A 17116-nucleotide genomic window follows, 5' to 3' on the forward strand; every position below is an offset into this window, starting at 1 on the left:
ATACTTTCCCTCTGTTTTTAAATCTTGCTGAAGTCCTTTGCACTCTCCACTCTGGTTGGAATTACCAATTAATATCTCCCAATTAATTACAATATAAGCAAACATGCTTTTCCATCCCATTTTTAGGTCCTTGCTGAAGATGCTAGAAAGGACAACTGGAAATTTATTTACTTGTCTTAGAACTAACAATGCTTAAAACTCCTCACAGTGGGAGCTGTATAGAAAGTAAACTTGCAACTAAACCAGAAACATTGCAATCCTCTTAAGGTAAGTATAGACTAAACAATCTCAGTATGCTGACTAATGGACAAAGGGTTTATCCTAACATGGCTATTACCCGTTTTAAACATGCAGATGAAGATACTTTACTCTTGAGCCTTCAAATCTATTTCAAATTTACTACACTAAGTTTCTACCTTCCCAGTGGTCCTTGTTCTTCAAATTTTGGACATAATACAAGGAAACCATGTAAATCCAACAGGAAAATGTTACCCCCTCAGGATTTTCTTCTTGTTTGGCTTATATTTTCCTTTCATTGAGTCTCACTGTTGTAGTAAATGTGGCTGTGGAAAACATTAAGCCTAACAGAAATTATGCTCTTGTGAATGTGTTTGTGTTAGTCTTTCTAATTCCATCTTTCTCTTTGCTATGGAGCTGTGTTGCACAAGCACAAGAACCTTTAGGTTCTGCAAATTTGGAAATGAGCTTATGATAGGGGGGCAGTTTTGTAATAGGAAGATGATTTTGTGATGAAGGCAGCTGGTGGTATGCCAGTGCACACATACAGCGTGGGTAAGATCTTGCAGTTGGCTTGCGTTTAAGTACTGATTTGTCAAATGAGGAAACAGATACCTTAGGTGGATGTTGAGTCATCTTTGTATGTGTGTCTGTGCTCAGATATGGAGGTGATCCAGCCAAAAGGCTGCTTTGTGGGAGTGGTTAACCACATATTCCTGGATATATAAAGCCACAGATTCCTTGAATCCACCAGTTACTGTCTTAGAGGCTCTGAAAATATGGAAGGAAGTTGCAGGTGGAGGTACAGTGAGTATCTCAAGGAGAGCAGACTCATCTTCCTCCCGGACCTCCACACTACTTTGTCTCAGTGACTGTTTTCACTGACATACAGAATACAATAGTAAATAGATGTTACTAATAATGGTGACTAGATGTGTTTCCCCTTTAGGCTGGCATGGTTATAGCTCTACCCAGGAATGTCTTGTGCTCTTGCAATTTGCCAAATGCAAAATCACACTTTCTTACTAGGAAAAAAAAAAAGTGCAGGCATTTAAAGTAAAAAGCAATGCAAAAAACTTGTGGGCACAATTTTGGCTGCATTTCCTCAGATGGTTATCTGCTGTAAACCTTCTGTGGACATATCACAGCATATTCTTTACTGGCCAAGATTTAATCCCTAAATACAGCTGTCCTCACTTGGTCGCTTTAGGAAAAATATATGAAATATAACTATTCTTCAGTTGCTTCTGAGCTTTCCAAGGGAGCAGGACTATGCTATAAAACAAGAAGACATAGTCAGAAGTAATATATTTACATATACCATATTTATTTTCTCTATATTTCATATCAACAGCAATTTTTTGCTTGTGGATTTGTTAGACTTATTTTTTAGTTTTATTTTACAGCCAAATACAATTCTGACATGGACGGTGTTAACTTGTGAAACACATTCCAATGCATTTATTCATTTCCCCCGACACTGAGCACCCGGTATCAAAATTATTTCAGAAGACAGCATGGGGATTCATATTTTTGTTTCATGTTGATTTTGATATTTGGTCTCGGTGCTCTGGCTGTTGGGAAGTACTGCAGCTGCTGGAGTCACTTTGAGCACACATTTTCCAAACTAACGCAGAAACCCCACTGGCCCTGGCGGAGAGCCGTGGTGCTTTGAAAGCATCTGCCGGATGCCTACGACCCCGCACCGACTTAGCTTCGCGAGTTTCGCGCCCCACAAGCGACACTGATCCCGAAAGCGGCTGAGCGTCTCCATCCCCGCGCTCCCGGAGCGCTCCGAGGGTCGGTCCCCGCGGGCGGCGCGGACCCCGCTTTGCTCCCGCGGGCAAAGCCCCGAGCCGGGAGCGACCCCCGTGGCCGATCCCGCTGCTGAGCCCCGCTCGGGCTGTGGGAGGCTCAGCGGGGTCCCGGGGCCGCTGTTCCGCCCGCCCCGCGCTGCCATTGGCCGCGGCCCCCCCGCCCGCTCGGCCCCGCTGCCCGCGCTTATAGCGGCGGGACGGCGCTGCCGCAGGCGCCGGGAGCCGCCGGGATGCGCGCCCCGCCGAGCTGTCCGCGCTGGGCGCTGCTGGCCCTGGCGCTGCCCGTCCTGGCGCTGCCCGCAGAGCCGCTGGCGCTGCTGCCCCACGGCAAGGACCGCGGCGATACCGCGCTGGAGCCCGGGGACGATGTGCACTCGGCGGCGCTGGAGCTGAGCACGGCGCTGCGCTTCTACGGCGCGGCCGTGCGCTCCCTCTATGTGAGTGTGGGGCCCCCTTTGGCTACCGGCGGGTCGGAACCGCTCCTGGGGACTCCTCGGGGAGCTTTGGGCGGGTGCGCCGTGGTACTTGTGGGTTCCGGGTGGGTTGTGTGAGTGCCGAGGTCAGAGGACGGTCCAAAGAACTTAATTGCTCCAGTTGTGTTCAGTCAGGTATCGGGGCCGTGTTAATTCCCTTCTTACCCTGTGGCCGGGGCAGATTCTTCGTGGCGCACAGCATCCGCTGGGAGACAGTGCAACTGATAGTAGGAGGGCAAAGAAAATGCAATCGATTAACCAGGGTGAATGCCACCCCCAGGCGTTTTCTGCGCTCATACAGAGTGTTCAGCTCAGAAACATCCTCGTTGTGGTCTGCTTTGTGTGTTTGGGCATGCCAGAGTCACAAAACTGAAATGGGGTGTCTAACCAGCAGCCTAACCTGTCGAAGACTTGCACCTCTAAGCCCTGGGAGACTTGCACCTCTAAGCACTTTCTGTTCCTTAATGTCTTGGGCATTCTCAGGTGTTCGTTGCTTTAGGAGTCTCTTAAAGCATCCTTGATGGTCTTGCACAGGCCATAATTTCTCTGTGAAGAATATGTGTGGCCTCCTTGTTTACAAATTTATAGAGTGGAAAAGGTTGAAGAAATATGTGGAGACAGTAAGAGTGATCAAAGAGGAGGAAGTCCATATCCATAGTAATTGCAGGCTTTGGGCTGCAAGCACATCTCAGCCTTGTGTGTATGTCTCACAGCTGAATCTGCATCCCAGAGTGGTGTGTGCATGTTTATAGCTAATGGAGGGTGTTCAGTATTTGAAGGTGGGATTGAAAACAGATTGTCTGGGGTGGAGCTGCTCAAAAGCAGCCATAAGGAGAACAGTTTAAAATGGCACCATGTCTTCAGAACACTGCAAGGGTAGTGCAGACTTTATCATTGCCTCTTTCCCCTTAAGCCCCAGGCTAGCAATTGAACATGCTGAGTAGCATGTTTAGAAGGGTTTTGGTAGGGAAGGCACAATGTGTTTAGTGTAATAATCTGGTAAATGTAATCTCATCTCCCTGGCCAGATAAAGCAGTGTGGTTTAGTATCATGGATCTAAGAGGCAACTCAGTGGATTAACCTACATGGAGACACTTGGGAAACTAGAGCTCCATGTGATTGTAGTCATTCAAAATTTGATGTACTTATACAAAATTTGATGTATTCCCATGCACTTGAGTCTGTTTCATGGGTATTCACTGAAGATATAACTTGTTTATGCTACACTGAGGTGTATTAGTACTGACACTTAAATTGCACTCCTTTTCATTGTCCATACTGCCACTACTTAGATAAATCCTGACGTCATATCTGAATCTATAATTTTGAGGGATTTGGGTCATGCTTGTATGGAAAACGGGTGTTGTTCACTGAAGCTGACTGAAATGAAGTATTAGGGAGAGTTCAGACTTCAGTTTGACCCTTAGTTCATTGTCTTGCCTTCTGTACTCTATTTGGTCACTGATTAGTGAAACCAAGTAAAAAATACACTTTTAAAAGCACAAACATATTATTGAAAGTTAGTGGACTGTATATTCAGCCACAGAGAAGCAAAGATAACAAGTAGCATGTCAGGTAAGTGACAGAGGCAGGACAGAGTTTTCAAAGAGCAGTAAATTGATTAACTAGTCTAGGTTTCTTTGGTTTAATGGCCCTGTTACTTGTCCCGCCCTCAAAAAGGAACAGTTCTAATTAGTTTTTGTCTGGAAGAATACCCATATAGAGTCTATTTCCAAATCACTTCCAGGGCTCTGCCAGGTTCTCTCAGTACTAAGAATGGGCAGTTTTAATGAATGTCATTTCAGTATCAGTCTGTACACTATGCAGAGGCTTCTTCTTGCACTGAATCTGGCACAAGGATTGCAGAACAGAAGCACAGTACAAACTTCATAGGGGTAGGGAGAGGAGAAGTGTACCTGTTAAGGAAATGTGCTGAGCAGTTTTTAATGCATTTTCACAATACACATTTTTATTGTATATTTGCAATGTGTATTTATGAAGCTCTATGATCTTGCTTGGCTGGAGCTTCCAATGTATTGCTAATTGGTGGTAAATATTATCAAGCTGATACAATTTACATTTAGTGCACATAATTTTATGTAGAAATTTTATGTGGATTCTCTTTCTATCTTTTTTAACAGTTGAGAAGCTGAGTTGTTTAAGTTAGCTGCACACATGAATAGAAAGGCAAAGCATTCTGTGAAGTGGTTGTTTAGTACCAGGTTGTCATAAAATCCCTGGCAGCAAAATCTTCTCTCACAGACAGAAGAGAGCACTTTTATTTCATATAAGTGGAAACAGACTTCCACATATTGTAATCTTCAATATGGTGCATTTGTTTGTAAGATTTATAGCGTTGAAGTCTATCACTAACCCATACTATTCTATTTGTTTTAATAGCACGCTTCTATTAAGGCTTTTTCTGTTTGCACTAAAACTTACTGGTGTGGAAAAATTGAAGGATTAGGGGTTACCTCCATTTAGTAAAGAATTGAGGAACCTCTAATGCAGGCTTGGTTCAATTTTTTTAATCCTTACTTTTATTAACTTCTTAAATTAATAGTTGGTCATGTTTGTATTAGAAAGCTTTGTTGCTTTAAGTCAACTGTCACTTCGTTATAAAAATAAATTCAAATTTTCTAAACATTTTTTTATGCCAAAATATTCAAGTCCATAAAATGCCTAGTCATTGAACAGGGAAAAAGTGCCTCATTTGTTAGAAACTTTAATTTTTTGTTGTACATACAGAGATATATTTTTTTTTAACAGAAATACTCCTAACTCTGAATTCCCCTTCTCACTTGGTTTTCAAGGTGGACCTATAGCTGTGTATGTGAGTTATTGGTTCTGCTACAAACCACAAATGTATGTTAACTATGTGTGTAATCCAGAAGTTTAACATGCTAAAAATACATCTATGTTAGTTCCTGTCAATTTAAATAGTGTTATACCCTAAAAGGAAAGACTACTCTAAAGCTTGTCCTTAGACAACGCCCACCTGAGGCCTCTTTTCCCCCCTTTCCCTTTGACACGAATGATGTTTTGATGAAACCCAGTACTTACCCCAAATTACTTCTTTGTTTTGGGATTCACACTTAAATCTATGTTTGGGACCTTGAAAGAAGCAGGGTGAAGTTAAAGGAGTATTCACTGTCTTTGTCAATATAAATGTATTGTTGAATCTGAAAGCTGAAAATATTTTTTTCATTATTGGTGAGGTTTGTTTTTTTTTTTTGCCTTAAAAATCACAGCACAAATTGAGCAGCTTGTTTATTTATTTTCATGTGATGGCTTGCAAATGTTTTCTGGGTTATAGAAACGTTCCCTTAACATTTAAAGCTGAAAAGTTTAAAAAATGGGGTTTGCATCTCCTTAATAAATTTACTTCTTACATTAAATTTTTTAGCAAATAGGAAAGGTATAGCTAGACACATGCCACTAAGAGGTGAAAAGAGGAGGGCCATTTCTTCTGGCTTCTTCTTTATTCTGCAGTATTAACTATTCCTGATTGTATTTTCTTTTAATGCTGTTTTAATCTCTGCCATAAATGGGGGATCATGAAGCCACAAAATCTACACACACCAGATCTGATGAGCAGCATGGAATTTGTTTAAAATACCTCAAACTCCAGTCATCTCTCACAAGAAGATTTAGGAGAGAGTAGGGCTGTTTGTGTACAAAAAAATGTAAGAAAGCAGAAGGAAAACTTTTAACTTCCACTAAATTTATTACTTTAAAGAGGGAGTGCCTCTCTTTGCAAAAAGTTCTTAACAAACAGACTGTAATGTCCACCACTCTCTATCCTGTCTTACAGTGGTATAGTGTAATTGGTGGATTTTTATTTTCCGTCATGTTTTAGCTTTGCTTTACAGGAATATGAAGCATTTTCTAGTGTACAGATGTTGTAGGAGTTCTGGGAACTTTCCTGGACTAGATTTCTCTTATATGTCCAATTCCAGTTGTAAGGTTTGTAATGAGTCATGCTGTCTTTTTAGTTCTTTGTTCCTCAGATTCACAGCTCACCTTAGCATCTGTGGCCACTATCAAGTCATGAATGACTAGTTTAAAAATTTTCACAATATTCAACTTCTTCTCTGCCTTTCTAACGACCTGCTTTCCCAACCACTTTTGCACAGATTATTTTCTGCTTATCTATCTTAGATATACTGTTCATGCATAAAGCTAACTCACCTATTTTTTTATATGATCTTATCTTTTTAGTATTTTAGACTCTAGCTACAAATGAAATTGTACATTTGCAGAAAATACAGTCAGCGTATGTCAAGCCACTTTTAAAATAAATTCTGATATACTGTGGGAACTATTTGCTAAATTTAGCTAGTGGTTTGTGATAAGCATTATCCAGTTATAAACCAAGCTGACTGACCACTGACCTGTGACATGCTCTGACCCTCTGGATAGCCAAAGGAGAGTTCAAGGTATAGGTGTTTCGTGTTTGTGGAGGAGTCATCTGTACTATCAGTTCTCATACTACACTTTTTTCTGATTTACTGTGTGTAGCAGCAGTGGTGGTCCAGATTTTAAAGATGTTGCCAAGGCACAAGTAGCCAGCATCCTTGATGGGCTTGCACAGACCACAGTTTCTCTGTGAAGAATATGTGTGGTCTCCTACTGGCCTCCTTGTTTACAAATTTGAGTAGAAAAGGGTGAAGAAATATGTGGAGACAGAGTGATCAAAGACAGAGAAGAACAGCTCTTAGGGAGTGCATGAGCCGGCTGGGGGTCCTCATTCTGGAGGAGAAGTTGCATATTGGGAGAGACTGGGTAGGATTTTTGTATGTCCCATACAAAAATTAGGGCCATCAAATGAAGGTGGAAGCCAGACTGAAAACAAACAAAAGTAGGAGAGACCTGAGTCACAAATTCCTAGAGTTCCTTTTTAAGGGATTTTGTGGATGCATAGAGTTTGTATGTGTTAAGGGAAGACTCAACAAATACATCTGCTGATGAAAAACAGTCAAACCACAGGGAATCCCTTGAGGTGGATGCACTTGGAGGCTCACTGGAGAAGTATGTGCATGTCTTCTTTTGCTGAATCTCTAAGCTGGCAGGCTACTGGGCTAGGTGGCCTTGGAGTTTGAGTCAGCAGCCATTCTGACCCACTTCTAGGCATTTTTAAAGATTTTATCATGTTGACAGTATCTTGACTGTGTAAAAAGATCCAGCAACAGTTTGTTCTTCTTGGACTTACAAGAATCCTTTTGAGTGAGATAAATCTGTGGGAGATTGCAGTCTTAATTTCATTGCTTATAGTGGCAGTTCTGGAACTTCTGTCCCATTTTGAGTCCTTTCTGTTTGTGGCAGCAGCTCTAGAGTGAGCACCTGGCTGCCTGCAGGTAGTCAGATGTGTCTTGTTAGCAGGTAGTCCAAGACTTGAAGGTGGATTTGTATGTGGCTGAGCGAGTGCCTAACACAGCTGGTGGAAGGGCCGGGCACAAAAAGCTGTTGTGTGAGTACTTTGTGCACAGCCTCAAGGCCTGACACCTGCAGTCTTGCTCACTGCTTGTGTGTGTGAGAGCTGGCTCTGGTTTGCCAGTGGAGTTTGGCTGTCACACTTGGATGTGCCCTAGCACCTGTGTATGTATGTATTGTTCTCAGTTTTAGTCAGAGGTGGCTGACTGTGAATCTTCATCTCAATGATGGGTTGAGTCTCCCTGAGCCAGTACCTATGCATTTGCAGAGAGAGTTTCACTTACATGTGTAAATTCCTTCCTCCAACCCCCTTCAAGTATTAGATCCATTTTCCTATCAGACTGTGTCAGGGCACTCAGATATAAAGGAATTTATAGGTGGCCTATATCTGCTGTGGAAATTCTGTCTCTTAGGCTCTATAGCTTCTGGTATAAGAGCTGTGCTCTGTGCTCACAGCATGTCTTTGGAGTGAGCAGCAGCTTGAAATCCTTGCACAGTAGCAGAGAAGTTCCTAGGAGGGTGGCTGTAGTAAAGTGAACACTAAAGCAGCCCTGACCAGGCAAAGAGAAGTTTGTATGTCTTCCCAAAAGACTTTTACCCAGGCTATTGCAATATATAAGCATGGAGCAGTTGTTTTGACTTAGCATCTATGTGTGAATTGATTCTTGGCTCAGAAATTCGATCAGCTTCTGAAGCATTGGTGGGAAGGTTATGTATGTCCCTGTTAGAAGAGACAATAGGTGTCTGAAATTAAAATAGCTAAAATCTTTATCTAGGAAAAAAAAGGCTGTTCCATCTGTACAGTTGATCTCTGATTTTGGGCAACCGAAATCTCTAGACTCCTGACATGGGATAAAAAACACACCAGCTTAAAAAACCACAGCTACTTTTTAAATACAAAACTGACTTTTGACTCAATTTCTGCTGGAATTAAAATTAAAATAATGTGATCTGGAGCACATGTGTAGGAGACAGTTGTATGAACAGTATTTGTGTTATAATTTTCATGTTTTTATTAGATTGCCACTAATGGGATTATTGCAGTGAATGAACCCTCAAGTGAAGAAAGATACCTTGGTCAATTCCCAGTGAGTTTTGGGGCTATTGCTCCTTTTATGGCTGACCTGGACACAACAGATGGACATGGAAATGTGTACTACAGAGAAGATTCATCCTCAGATGTCTTGCAACTTGCATCAGACTATATCAAAAGAGGTTTTCCTGAGACTGCTTTTGATCCCAGCAGTGTTGTTATTGTTACCTGGAAGCTTGTGGCTCCTTTCCAGGCACCAGAAGATCATGCTTTGGAAGAAAAGGTGAATGTCAATCAGAGCTTTAAGTGATGTTGGGCACATACTCTAAAGTGTAAAACTGTAACCTTTTGCTTTGAAGGCTTGACCTTCTATGTGTTTAAATTAATTCTGCAGACGTTAGAATGTATATCATCGTCGAAAAAGCTGCAGCAAAGTCGGAGTTTCCAGAGCTTTTACTTGAGATTTATTTTAATAATGTTTTATTAATTCAAAAGATAATGCTTGAAACTACATAGATGATTTAGTTGTGTTTCCTAATGACTCTTACTTTGAATGTTAAATGTGTTGTGATAATAACTGAACCACACTATCCTGACCTCCCTCTGTGAAATTTAATCATGCTGGCTTGCATTTTTTAGAAGACTTAAGTAATTTTGACATCAAACTATGTAAAAACAGATAACTATATGGACTAGTAGAATCTTAAGCCCATTTTGAACAAATGATATTGCATTCAGAAAACGCTCATGTTTTGTAGCTAGTATTGCTTTAAGAAACAGCTAAAGGTTATTTTTATTATTATTCACAAATAATTTTCCCCTTTTTAAACCATGCAGGTACTATCCTGCAAGGATATATAACTTTGTATACCATTATCAAAGTTGATTATAAAGTTTGTATTATAGTTATCAAAGTTGATGAGAACATTACTTAGCACATCTTTTTATGTCAACATCTCATTTCTTTTGCTGAACTTGGCACAAGCATTGTGTTTATAGTAACAATACTGCACCCTGATAGCAATGAGCCGCTGATATCTGAGGTGCTGTCCCAATGGTTCCTACAGTAGGCAGGAGTGTTCCTGTGGGAAATGACTTGAGTAACATGAAACTTGAACTTCAAACATTCTGTTTACAGAATTTTTTATTTAGTCTAGTACATCACTTCTGTTATTTTAAGAAAATGAAATAGCCTTCTATAGCACTACAGAAGTTATAACTGTTATGTTTTGGGTAGCCTGTCTGACTATTTCCTACAGATTTACTTTACTTTTGATAATTTTTTCTTTTTAATGAAAATTCTGATTTTCATTTTGGGTTTAAAAAGAAAAAGATTACTTTTTCCTTAACTATTTTGATGTAAATGTGTGGGGTTTTTTTTTTTCCACAGAGAAACACATTCCAGGCTGTCTTAGCCTCTTCTGATTCCAGTTCCTATGCTATTTTCCTTTATCCAGAAGATAGTTTGCAATTCTATAGCACATACTCCAAGAATGGTGATGAAAATATTCCTGCTATGGTTGGCTTTAGTCAGGCCTCTACAAACTACTACTTTTGGGAAAAGCCAGGATCCTACAATGTCATTGCTAATGATGAAGACAGCATTAGAAACCTGTACAAGTATGTTTTTTTCTTTGTTTAAACTCCACAAGAAAACATCAGAGTTCCATGGTTTTCTTAATTGTAGCATGAATCAATGATACCTAATAAGATCCCATTAGCCATTGCATGAGAAATCACAAGATCTGTCACTGAGAAATATCCACCCCCTTGAGGACTTTGGTGTAATTTGTTAAAAGTCCATATTCCCATTGTCACTGGTAGGAATTCCAGTATACTTTGTTCTTCTATAAGTAGTACCACTTACTTCAGCTCTTCATAATCTATCCTGGGCAGGTTGTTTTTGTGAGCTTGTGTTTTTGAAAGAGCGAACTAGCAGGAAAGGGAATGAATTAGAAAGTTTTAGTAAGTGGTAGCAAGATCTTTGTGTCCCTAAAATCTTCTTCTGTTCTCATCTTCTTTGGAGACAAGAAAGTTAGAAATTCTGGGTAAGGAGAAAAAAAAAGTTACCCAAACTGTCAGGGGTGTTCCACAGCTGAATAAACTGTACCTGTAGGTAAGAATGTCATGTAGGGAAGATAATTAGACAGTTTTGTCCTGACACTTCACAATGAAGGATAGCATTGTGTGTAGGCTAGAAGTACCACACAGCTTACTTTATTTGGCATGTGCTTCTCTTTGACAGAAGCAGCAATGCTGGAAAGCAGGGCGTCTGGGTGTTTGACATTGGTAGCTCATCTGACAGTATCGTGCCTGCCAAAATCAGCAATATTTTGGAGAGTGTAGAGCCCAACGAAGAAGACCAGGAGATGACTTCTAAGCCCTTTATGTCTGACTATGGTTCCACTGAAATAACACAGCAGTATATCACAAGTAGCACGGACAGCACTGAAGAGGATCAGCACCTTGTCACATACAGTGTGCCTCACCTAGCTGCAGAAGACTTTCTGACTTCATTCCAAGATGTAACAGGAACACCTTCAACTGAGTCTTTCTATAGTCCTCAAAATTTCCCGACAGCAAAAGCTCCACCTCGCCAGTTCCGGATCCAGCAGTTCCCCCCACAGCCACCTCAAGTCATAGATGTGGAAGAATTTGATGAAACTGGAATAGGTAAGGTCTTTTGTGCTGTTTAGCATCTTCTAACATGGACAGGCTGCAAAAAGACACGTGAAAGAAATTGAATTACAAAAGAAACAATGTTTCCTTTACATTAGCTTAATATCTGAAAATCTGAACACGTCATAAGTTTGTGTTATTTATTGTGGTGGTTAATTTGGATGTCACCTCAAATGCAGTTTTTGTCAGTCTAGTAAACTAGTTCCCTAGTCAAGCTCTAAGACCTTTCTCAGATGTGTTACTGAATATAGATGATTTAATGAAGGTTGGGAATAGAAGCTGTCGTAAATTTTTTGGGCTGGTTTCATGGCCTCAAGTCTTAGAAGGGTGGAACTAGCAATTCTAACTTCTAACAAAGTGTTTCTAGAAATTTCAGAGTAGTGTGACTGACTTCCCAGATGTTTATTGTTTCTTGAAGCAGGTGTGAGAATTGCTACCTCCATTAAATAACAGGGTTAAACAGTTAGGATTATAGGGAGCATCAGTTGCTGCATGGTCCTGGGTACTGTACTGATATATTTTGTTTTAAAGTTAAAAAGTCCCCTTTTTGTTTTGATTCAGAAACAAGAACAAATTAAAATTGTCTTTAGCTTTGATGGGAATTTTAACTGATCTGTGTTAATACAGTACTTCTGAAGTCAATAGAATTAAACAGTTTTCTAACTAAATAATTAAACAGCTGAAGCCCTGAGGTTTACTGCAAAATAGGAGAAAGTTGTCTGCATATTGCAAGGTTAGCCAATATCAGTTGTAATAGTTCGCTTTCCTTGATCAGATTTTCATTTTCTCTTTAAGTCAGTCCAGAGATACTTTTAAACTAGTCCAGGGATATGTGAATACCACAGTAATTGCATGAAATATAAATGTCTGTTCTTATTTTCTACAGTCTTTCGCTACCACACAGATGTCCAAGAGACCTGTGCTAACAACCGTCACCAGTGCTCTGTTCACGCTATTTGCAAGGATTATCCCAACGGGTTTTGTTGCAGTTGTATTGCTGGTTACAAAGGAAATGGCAGACAGTGTGTAGCAGAAGGTAACTGGTTTGAAATTTAGATACATTAGCAACAATTACATATGGAATTCTTGAATGAGAGGTGACCTGTATTCAATTCTAAAAAAGACCTGATAAAAACTTTTTGAAAGACTTATCACTGAGATATAGTGAAAGGCATTTGAATCAGTGAGCTCTACTTTTAAAAATGTTTTTTTGAGTGAAGCAAATTATTTTGAGTGGTCAGTTATAGGCTTTATGCATTTTAATGTGTCTTTCTAGAAAGAAATGAACTTCTTCTGTAACTGACATAATTTAAAAGAAAACATAACATCCAGTGGTATTTCCTAGAATTAGTCATGAAGTTCCAACGTGTTATAATCCGATATGGTCCTCACTCTAGAAATGGACAGTTCAAAGTGATGAACAAATTAACTTTGATCGTTGAACCAAAGAGCATGGCTCCTCTTTGATTCTTAAGCTGCTTTACTAAAGGGTGATCTGCCAGATTTCTGTTAAGTACCCATTTAAACTTTGTTCCTGTGTAAAATCCATAAAGGAATTTCTTATGTATACACTTGTAATCCTCGTAGTGATTTGGCTCAGAATACAGATGCATTTCAGCAGCTCAGATAGTTTACTGCAAGACTGTGTTTATAAACCAGGAAAGCAAAACCTAATACTTAGCTTTCAGTTCATAAAACTGGATTTTCCATAGAAAGAAAATAAGGATCTGATAATAATGAAATTAAAACCTCCATGTAGGAAATTATAAACAGGAGAAAATTAGCAATCCAAAATAGCTACTTCTGTATAGCACTAACAGTCTTCAAAATGGCCAATAGTTCAGAGCCAAGAAATGTAATAGATAAGAATAACAGGTAAATTATTCTAATGCCTAATGGCATTAGTCTCCTAATAGTGAATGAACAAATTTGCATTCAGTGTGTATTGATGTGAAGTGTGATCTTGAGGAGTTGGTCTGCCACTTACTGTCAGATACACTGTAACAGAGTTATGAAATTATTTTTGCAGACAGAACTTTCAATGAGGGTAAAGAGCATCCCTTCAGGCAAATTTGGCCATTTAATCATCCACATAAGACAACACACTTGCATGTGTCTATATAAGCAAGTGAGCACGTGGCAATTTCTTGTCTGAACTCTGAGGATTTGTTTGCCATTTATTTCAACACTAAGCACTGAACATTGCAAACACTCTGGACATGTTCCTTGGAGAGTATGGGAATACTGTTATTTTGTTCTGATGCGTTGTATTGATTTGCCAGGTTCTCCTCAGAGAGTCAACGGCAAGGTCAGAGGAAGAATCTTTGTAGGAAACAACCCTGTCCCAGTTGTATTTGAGAACACTGATCTCCACTCCTATGTTGTGATGAACCAAGGGCGTGCCTACACTGCTATCAGCACAATCCCAGAGACTTTGGGATATTCTTTACTACCTCTTGCCTCTATTGGAGGTATCATAGGATGGATGTTTGCTGTGGAACAGCAAGGATATAAAAATGGATTCAGCATTACCGGTAACTTCTAAATTAAAATAATGTTCAAAATTGCTATGCTTTCCTCTTTCTTGATAGAAAAGAAATCTGTATTTAGAATCAATATAGAGTGAAAACACACATCTCTTCTGAGCTGCAAAATGGTTTTTTGTAATCAAATTTCTCACTGTTTTTCTTGTTTACAATATATAGACAATGGACCTTTTAATTTATTGTCAGTGTACATCAACTAAGTGTGTTAGAGAGAAGATTGGCTTGGCCAATTTCTCTTCAAGAAAGAGATTATTAAAAAGATCTGTTGGGGGGTTGTTACTAGAGTGTACATAGTTACCAGAAAAAGCTTCTCCTACATCTTCAAGAGATTTAACTTGTTAAATCTCTGATGGTACCAACAGAGCAAAAGAGAAACGGTAACCTGACCTCCTGAGGGTCTGAAGCACTTTACAGAAACAGCTGCTGCATGACATGCAAATGACTCTGTTAGCTAGTGGGCTAGCTCACAATTCGAGCTTTTCATAAGAGATTAAGGCCAAATCTGGTTGGTTGTGCTGCTGTGAATTCAAGCTGTAGGTTCAATCTGTTCTAGCAGAACATGTGTTTCTTTTGAAAATTTGATCCTTTACTGACTTGTGATATGAATTTAGTTGAACACAACTTTTTGGTTTGGGATTTTCTTGGATTTGGTATGTTTGAAGCTTGTTCTGGAATTTACAACATACATTCCACTTGGTTTTGATTTGGAAACAGATGTACTGGATTTTGATTTCTTTTTTTAACTCTCTGTACTCCTAATGGAAATTTTCTCTAAAATGTCCTTTTAAATGGTAGGATAAGGCCTACTGCTATTAGCTTAGTCAGAACCTCTTTTTAATTTTATTAAAACCCCATTGCCTCAGGGCAGGGATTTATGATTTATCCTGTGCAGTGCTGAAAAAAATTTGCTTGCAGTATCCAAGTATAATACCAGTATACCTCTGAAAGTTATTTCATTAGAAACACAAGACATTAGCAATTGTGCTACATCAAAACTTGCAGACAATAGTGATTTATATTTCATCTAATAGTGATTTATATTTTATCTATCTATTTGGAATAGAAGGAATTGGAAACTTCTATCAAGTTTAGTGTTAAACTAATTATCTTTCTTTAGGTGGTGAGTTTACACGGCAAACAGAAGTAACTTTTCTTGGCAACAATGAGAAGCTCGTTGTAAAGCAGAAGTTTAGTGGCATTGATGAGCATGGTCACCTCACCATCAGCACAGAAATGGAGGGCAGAATACCTGAAATCCCATCTGGGGCATCAGTCCATATTGAGCCCTACACTGAACTCTACCACACTTCTAGTTCTGGTAAGGTTCCATAAGAATGAAATTATGAGAATGTCATAGCACGAAGCAGAGACTATCTGAAAAACATTATTTTATTACCTTTTTAGCAAGTGTATTTAGGATCCTTTGACTTTGACTTTTAGAAAGTTGCATTTTACCCCTTAGGAAAAGGTTTCAAAAGAAGGTGGATTTTGAGTGGGACAATGCAAATATTTCTAATATTTTCATCGAAAAAATACAGGTTTAACTTTCTCTGAACTGTTGTTTGCAAAACACTCTTGAATTCCCTTTTTGTTGACCTTTTTTTTTTTATGCTGTTGATTGCAGTGTGCAAGGGTAAAGGTTTTCTCTGTGAGTCCGCAGCCCTTTAGCTTTGTACTGGCTTATAGCTTTTTGTGGTAATGTCATTAAGTGAGCTGTGATCTTTGATGAGACTAAACCCATTGTTTACCACTATGTCTCATGTCAACTTCATTACAATGACTCTGCAAGCATTTATCAGTATTATTTGAGCTGAATTTTAACAACCAACTGGAAATTACCTCTTAATTCCCTTATCAGCTTCCTACATTTTCTCTTCAGTACTCCTCTCTCTCAATTCCTTTATCACAGATCCTAGGTTTCCTAAGAGAACCATTCTTCATTCCCTATTTCCAGGACAATCTTGTTTTGCTTAATTATTTTGCTTTCCTCTTCCTGGATAAAATTACGGGTGTTTCAATACAGCAAGTGGAGAAGTGAGGTTGGAGTGTTGCTGCTGGCCAGCCAGCCCAGCTGTCAAAGAGATGAATACTACACCTGAAGCAGCCTGTGGTGCATCCACATGCACATGAATTCTGGAGATACTGCACTTTTCTCCAAGGGTGCACTTTTGGTTACTAGAGCTAGAAAATTGTGTGGTTACATCACTGCCTTATTTTCACTAATGTCTGAGTTTGGTAGCCAGTAATGAACGTGCTTGTGCTTCGCCAGATGTTTTAGACTGGGAGGAGGGGGAAGTGGAAGCAGCAGGAAGCTTCTGCTTTGTGCTGAACAACTTGAGAGTTTGGGCAGTGTCTGCTCTACAGAACAGTTGTCTACTTGGCAGAAATACTGTTCCCATTGAGTTAAAGTCAGAGGCTAGAGGGAGGTGTCCTTCAGGCTGGATTTGATTTACCAGGACTCAAACAGCTGCAAATCTGCTGCCCTATGGCATATCTAATGGACTTAGCAGAAATCCAGCTTTAGCTGGCTGCTGCAAATGGATTGATATAGGTGTATGCTGGTGTCCAAACAAAGAATACTGGTGCTCTGAGGACTTTTCTGTCGGTGGGAGGATTCACAAACCCAGATCTTTTTGAAGAGCTTTGTTCACAATTTTTCCCAGTATAGAAAACCGTTGTGAAGCGTGCAGGAGCTCTCAGACATGCAGCTTCTTCAGGACTCTGTTAAAATCCAAGGCTAATAGCCTACAATGAACTAAAAGGTGGGTGTAGTCTAGGCTGGTGAGATGACTGTCCTTAGCTTGGAGATCTAAAGAGGAACCTAAAGGAATCTCTGAGTTTGCTGAGTTGAATTTTCCTTTCATTACTTGGAAATACAGAAAGTAAAGTTAATTTTTA

The 17116-nt window shown here is 39.7% G+C and overlaps 1 protein-coding gene across 1 annotated transcript in view; it reads left to right on the forward strand.

The window, feature by feature from the left end:
* Positions 1-2284: 2284 nt before the first annotated feature.
* The window catches only part of NID1 (nidogen 1), a gene marked incomplete at its 5' end in the record, with an annotated part of 43108 nt that continues 28276 nt past the window's right edge, over positions 2285-17116 (forward strand). Inside the window, 7 exons of the mRNA XM_084202533.1 lie at positions 2285-2491; positions 8980-9276; positions 10384-10613; positions 11239-11666; positions 12559-12708; positions 13955-14206; positions 15336-15536. Of these exons, the coding sequence (XP_084058659.1) occupies positions 2285-2491; positions 8980-9276; positions 10384-10613; positions 11239-11666; positions 12559-12708; positions 13955-14206; positions 15336-15536 (1765 nt within the window). The remainder of the gene's footprint in view (positions 2492-8979; positions 9277-10383; positions 10614-11238; positions 11667-12558; positions 12709-13954; positions 14207-15335; positions 15537-17116) is intronic.

This window comes from Fringilla coelebs (genome assembly GCF_963513975.1).
Source record: "Fringilla coelebs genome assembly, chromosome: 3".
NCBI classification, from domain to species: domain Eukaryota; kingdom Metazoa; phylum Chordata; class Aves; order Passeriformes; family Fringillidae; genus Fringilla; species Fringilla coelebs.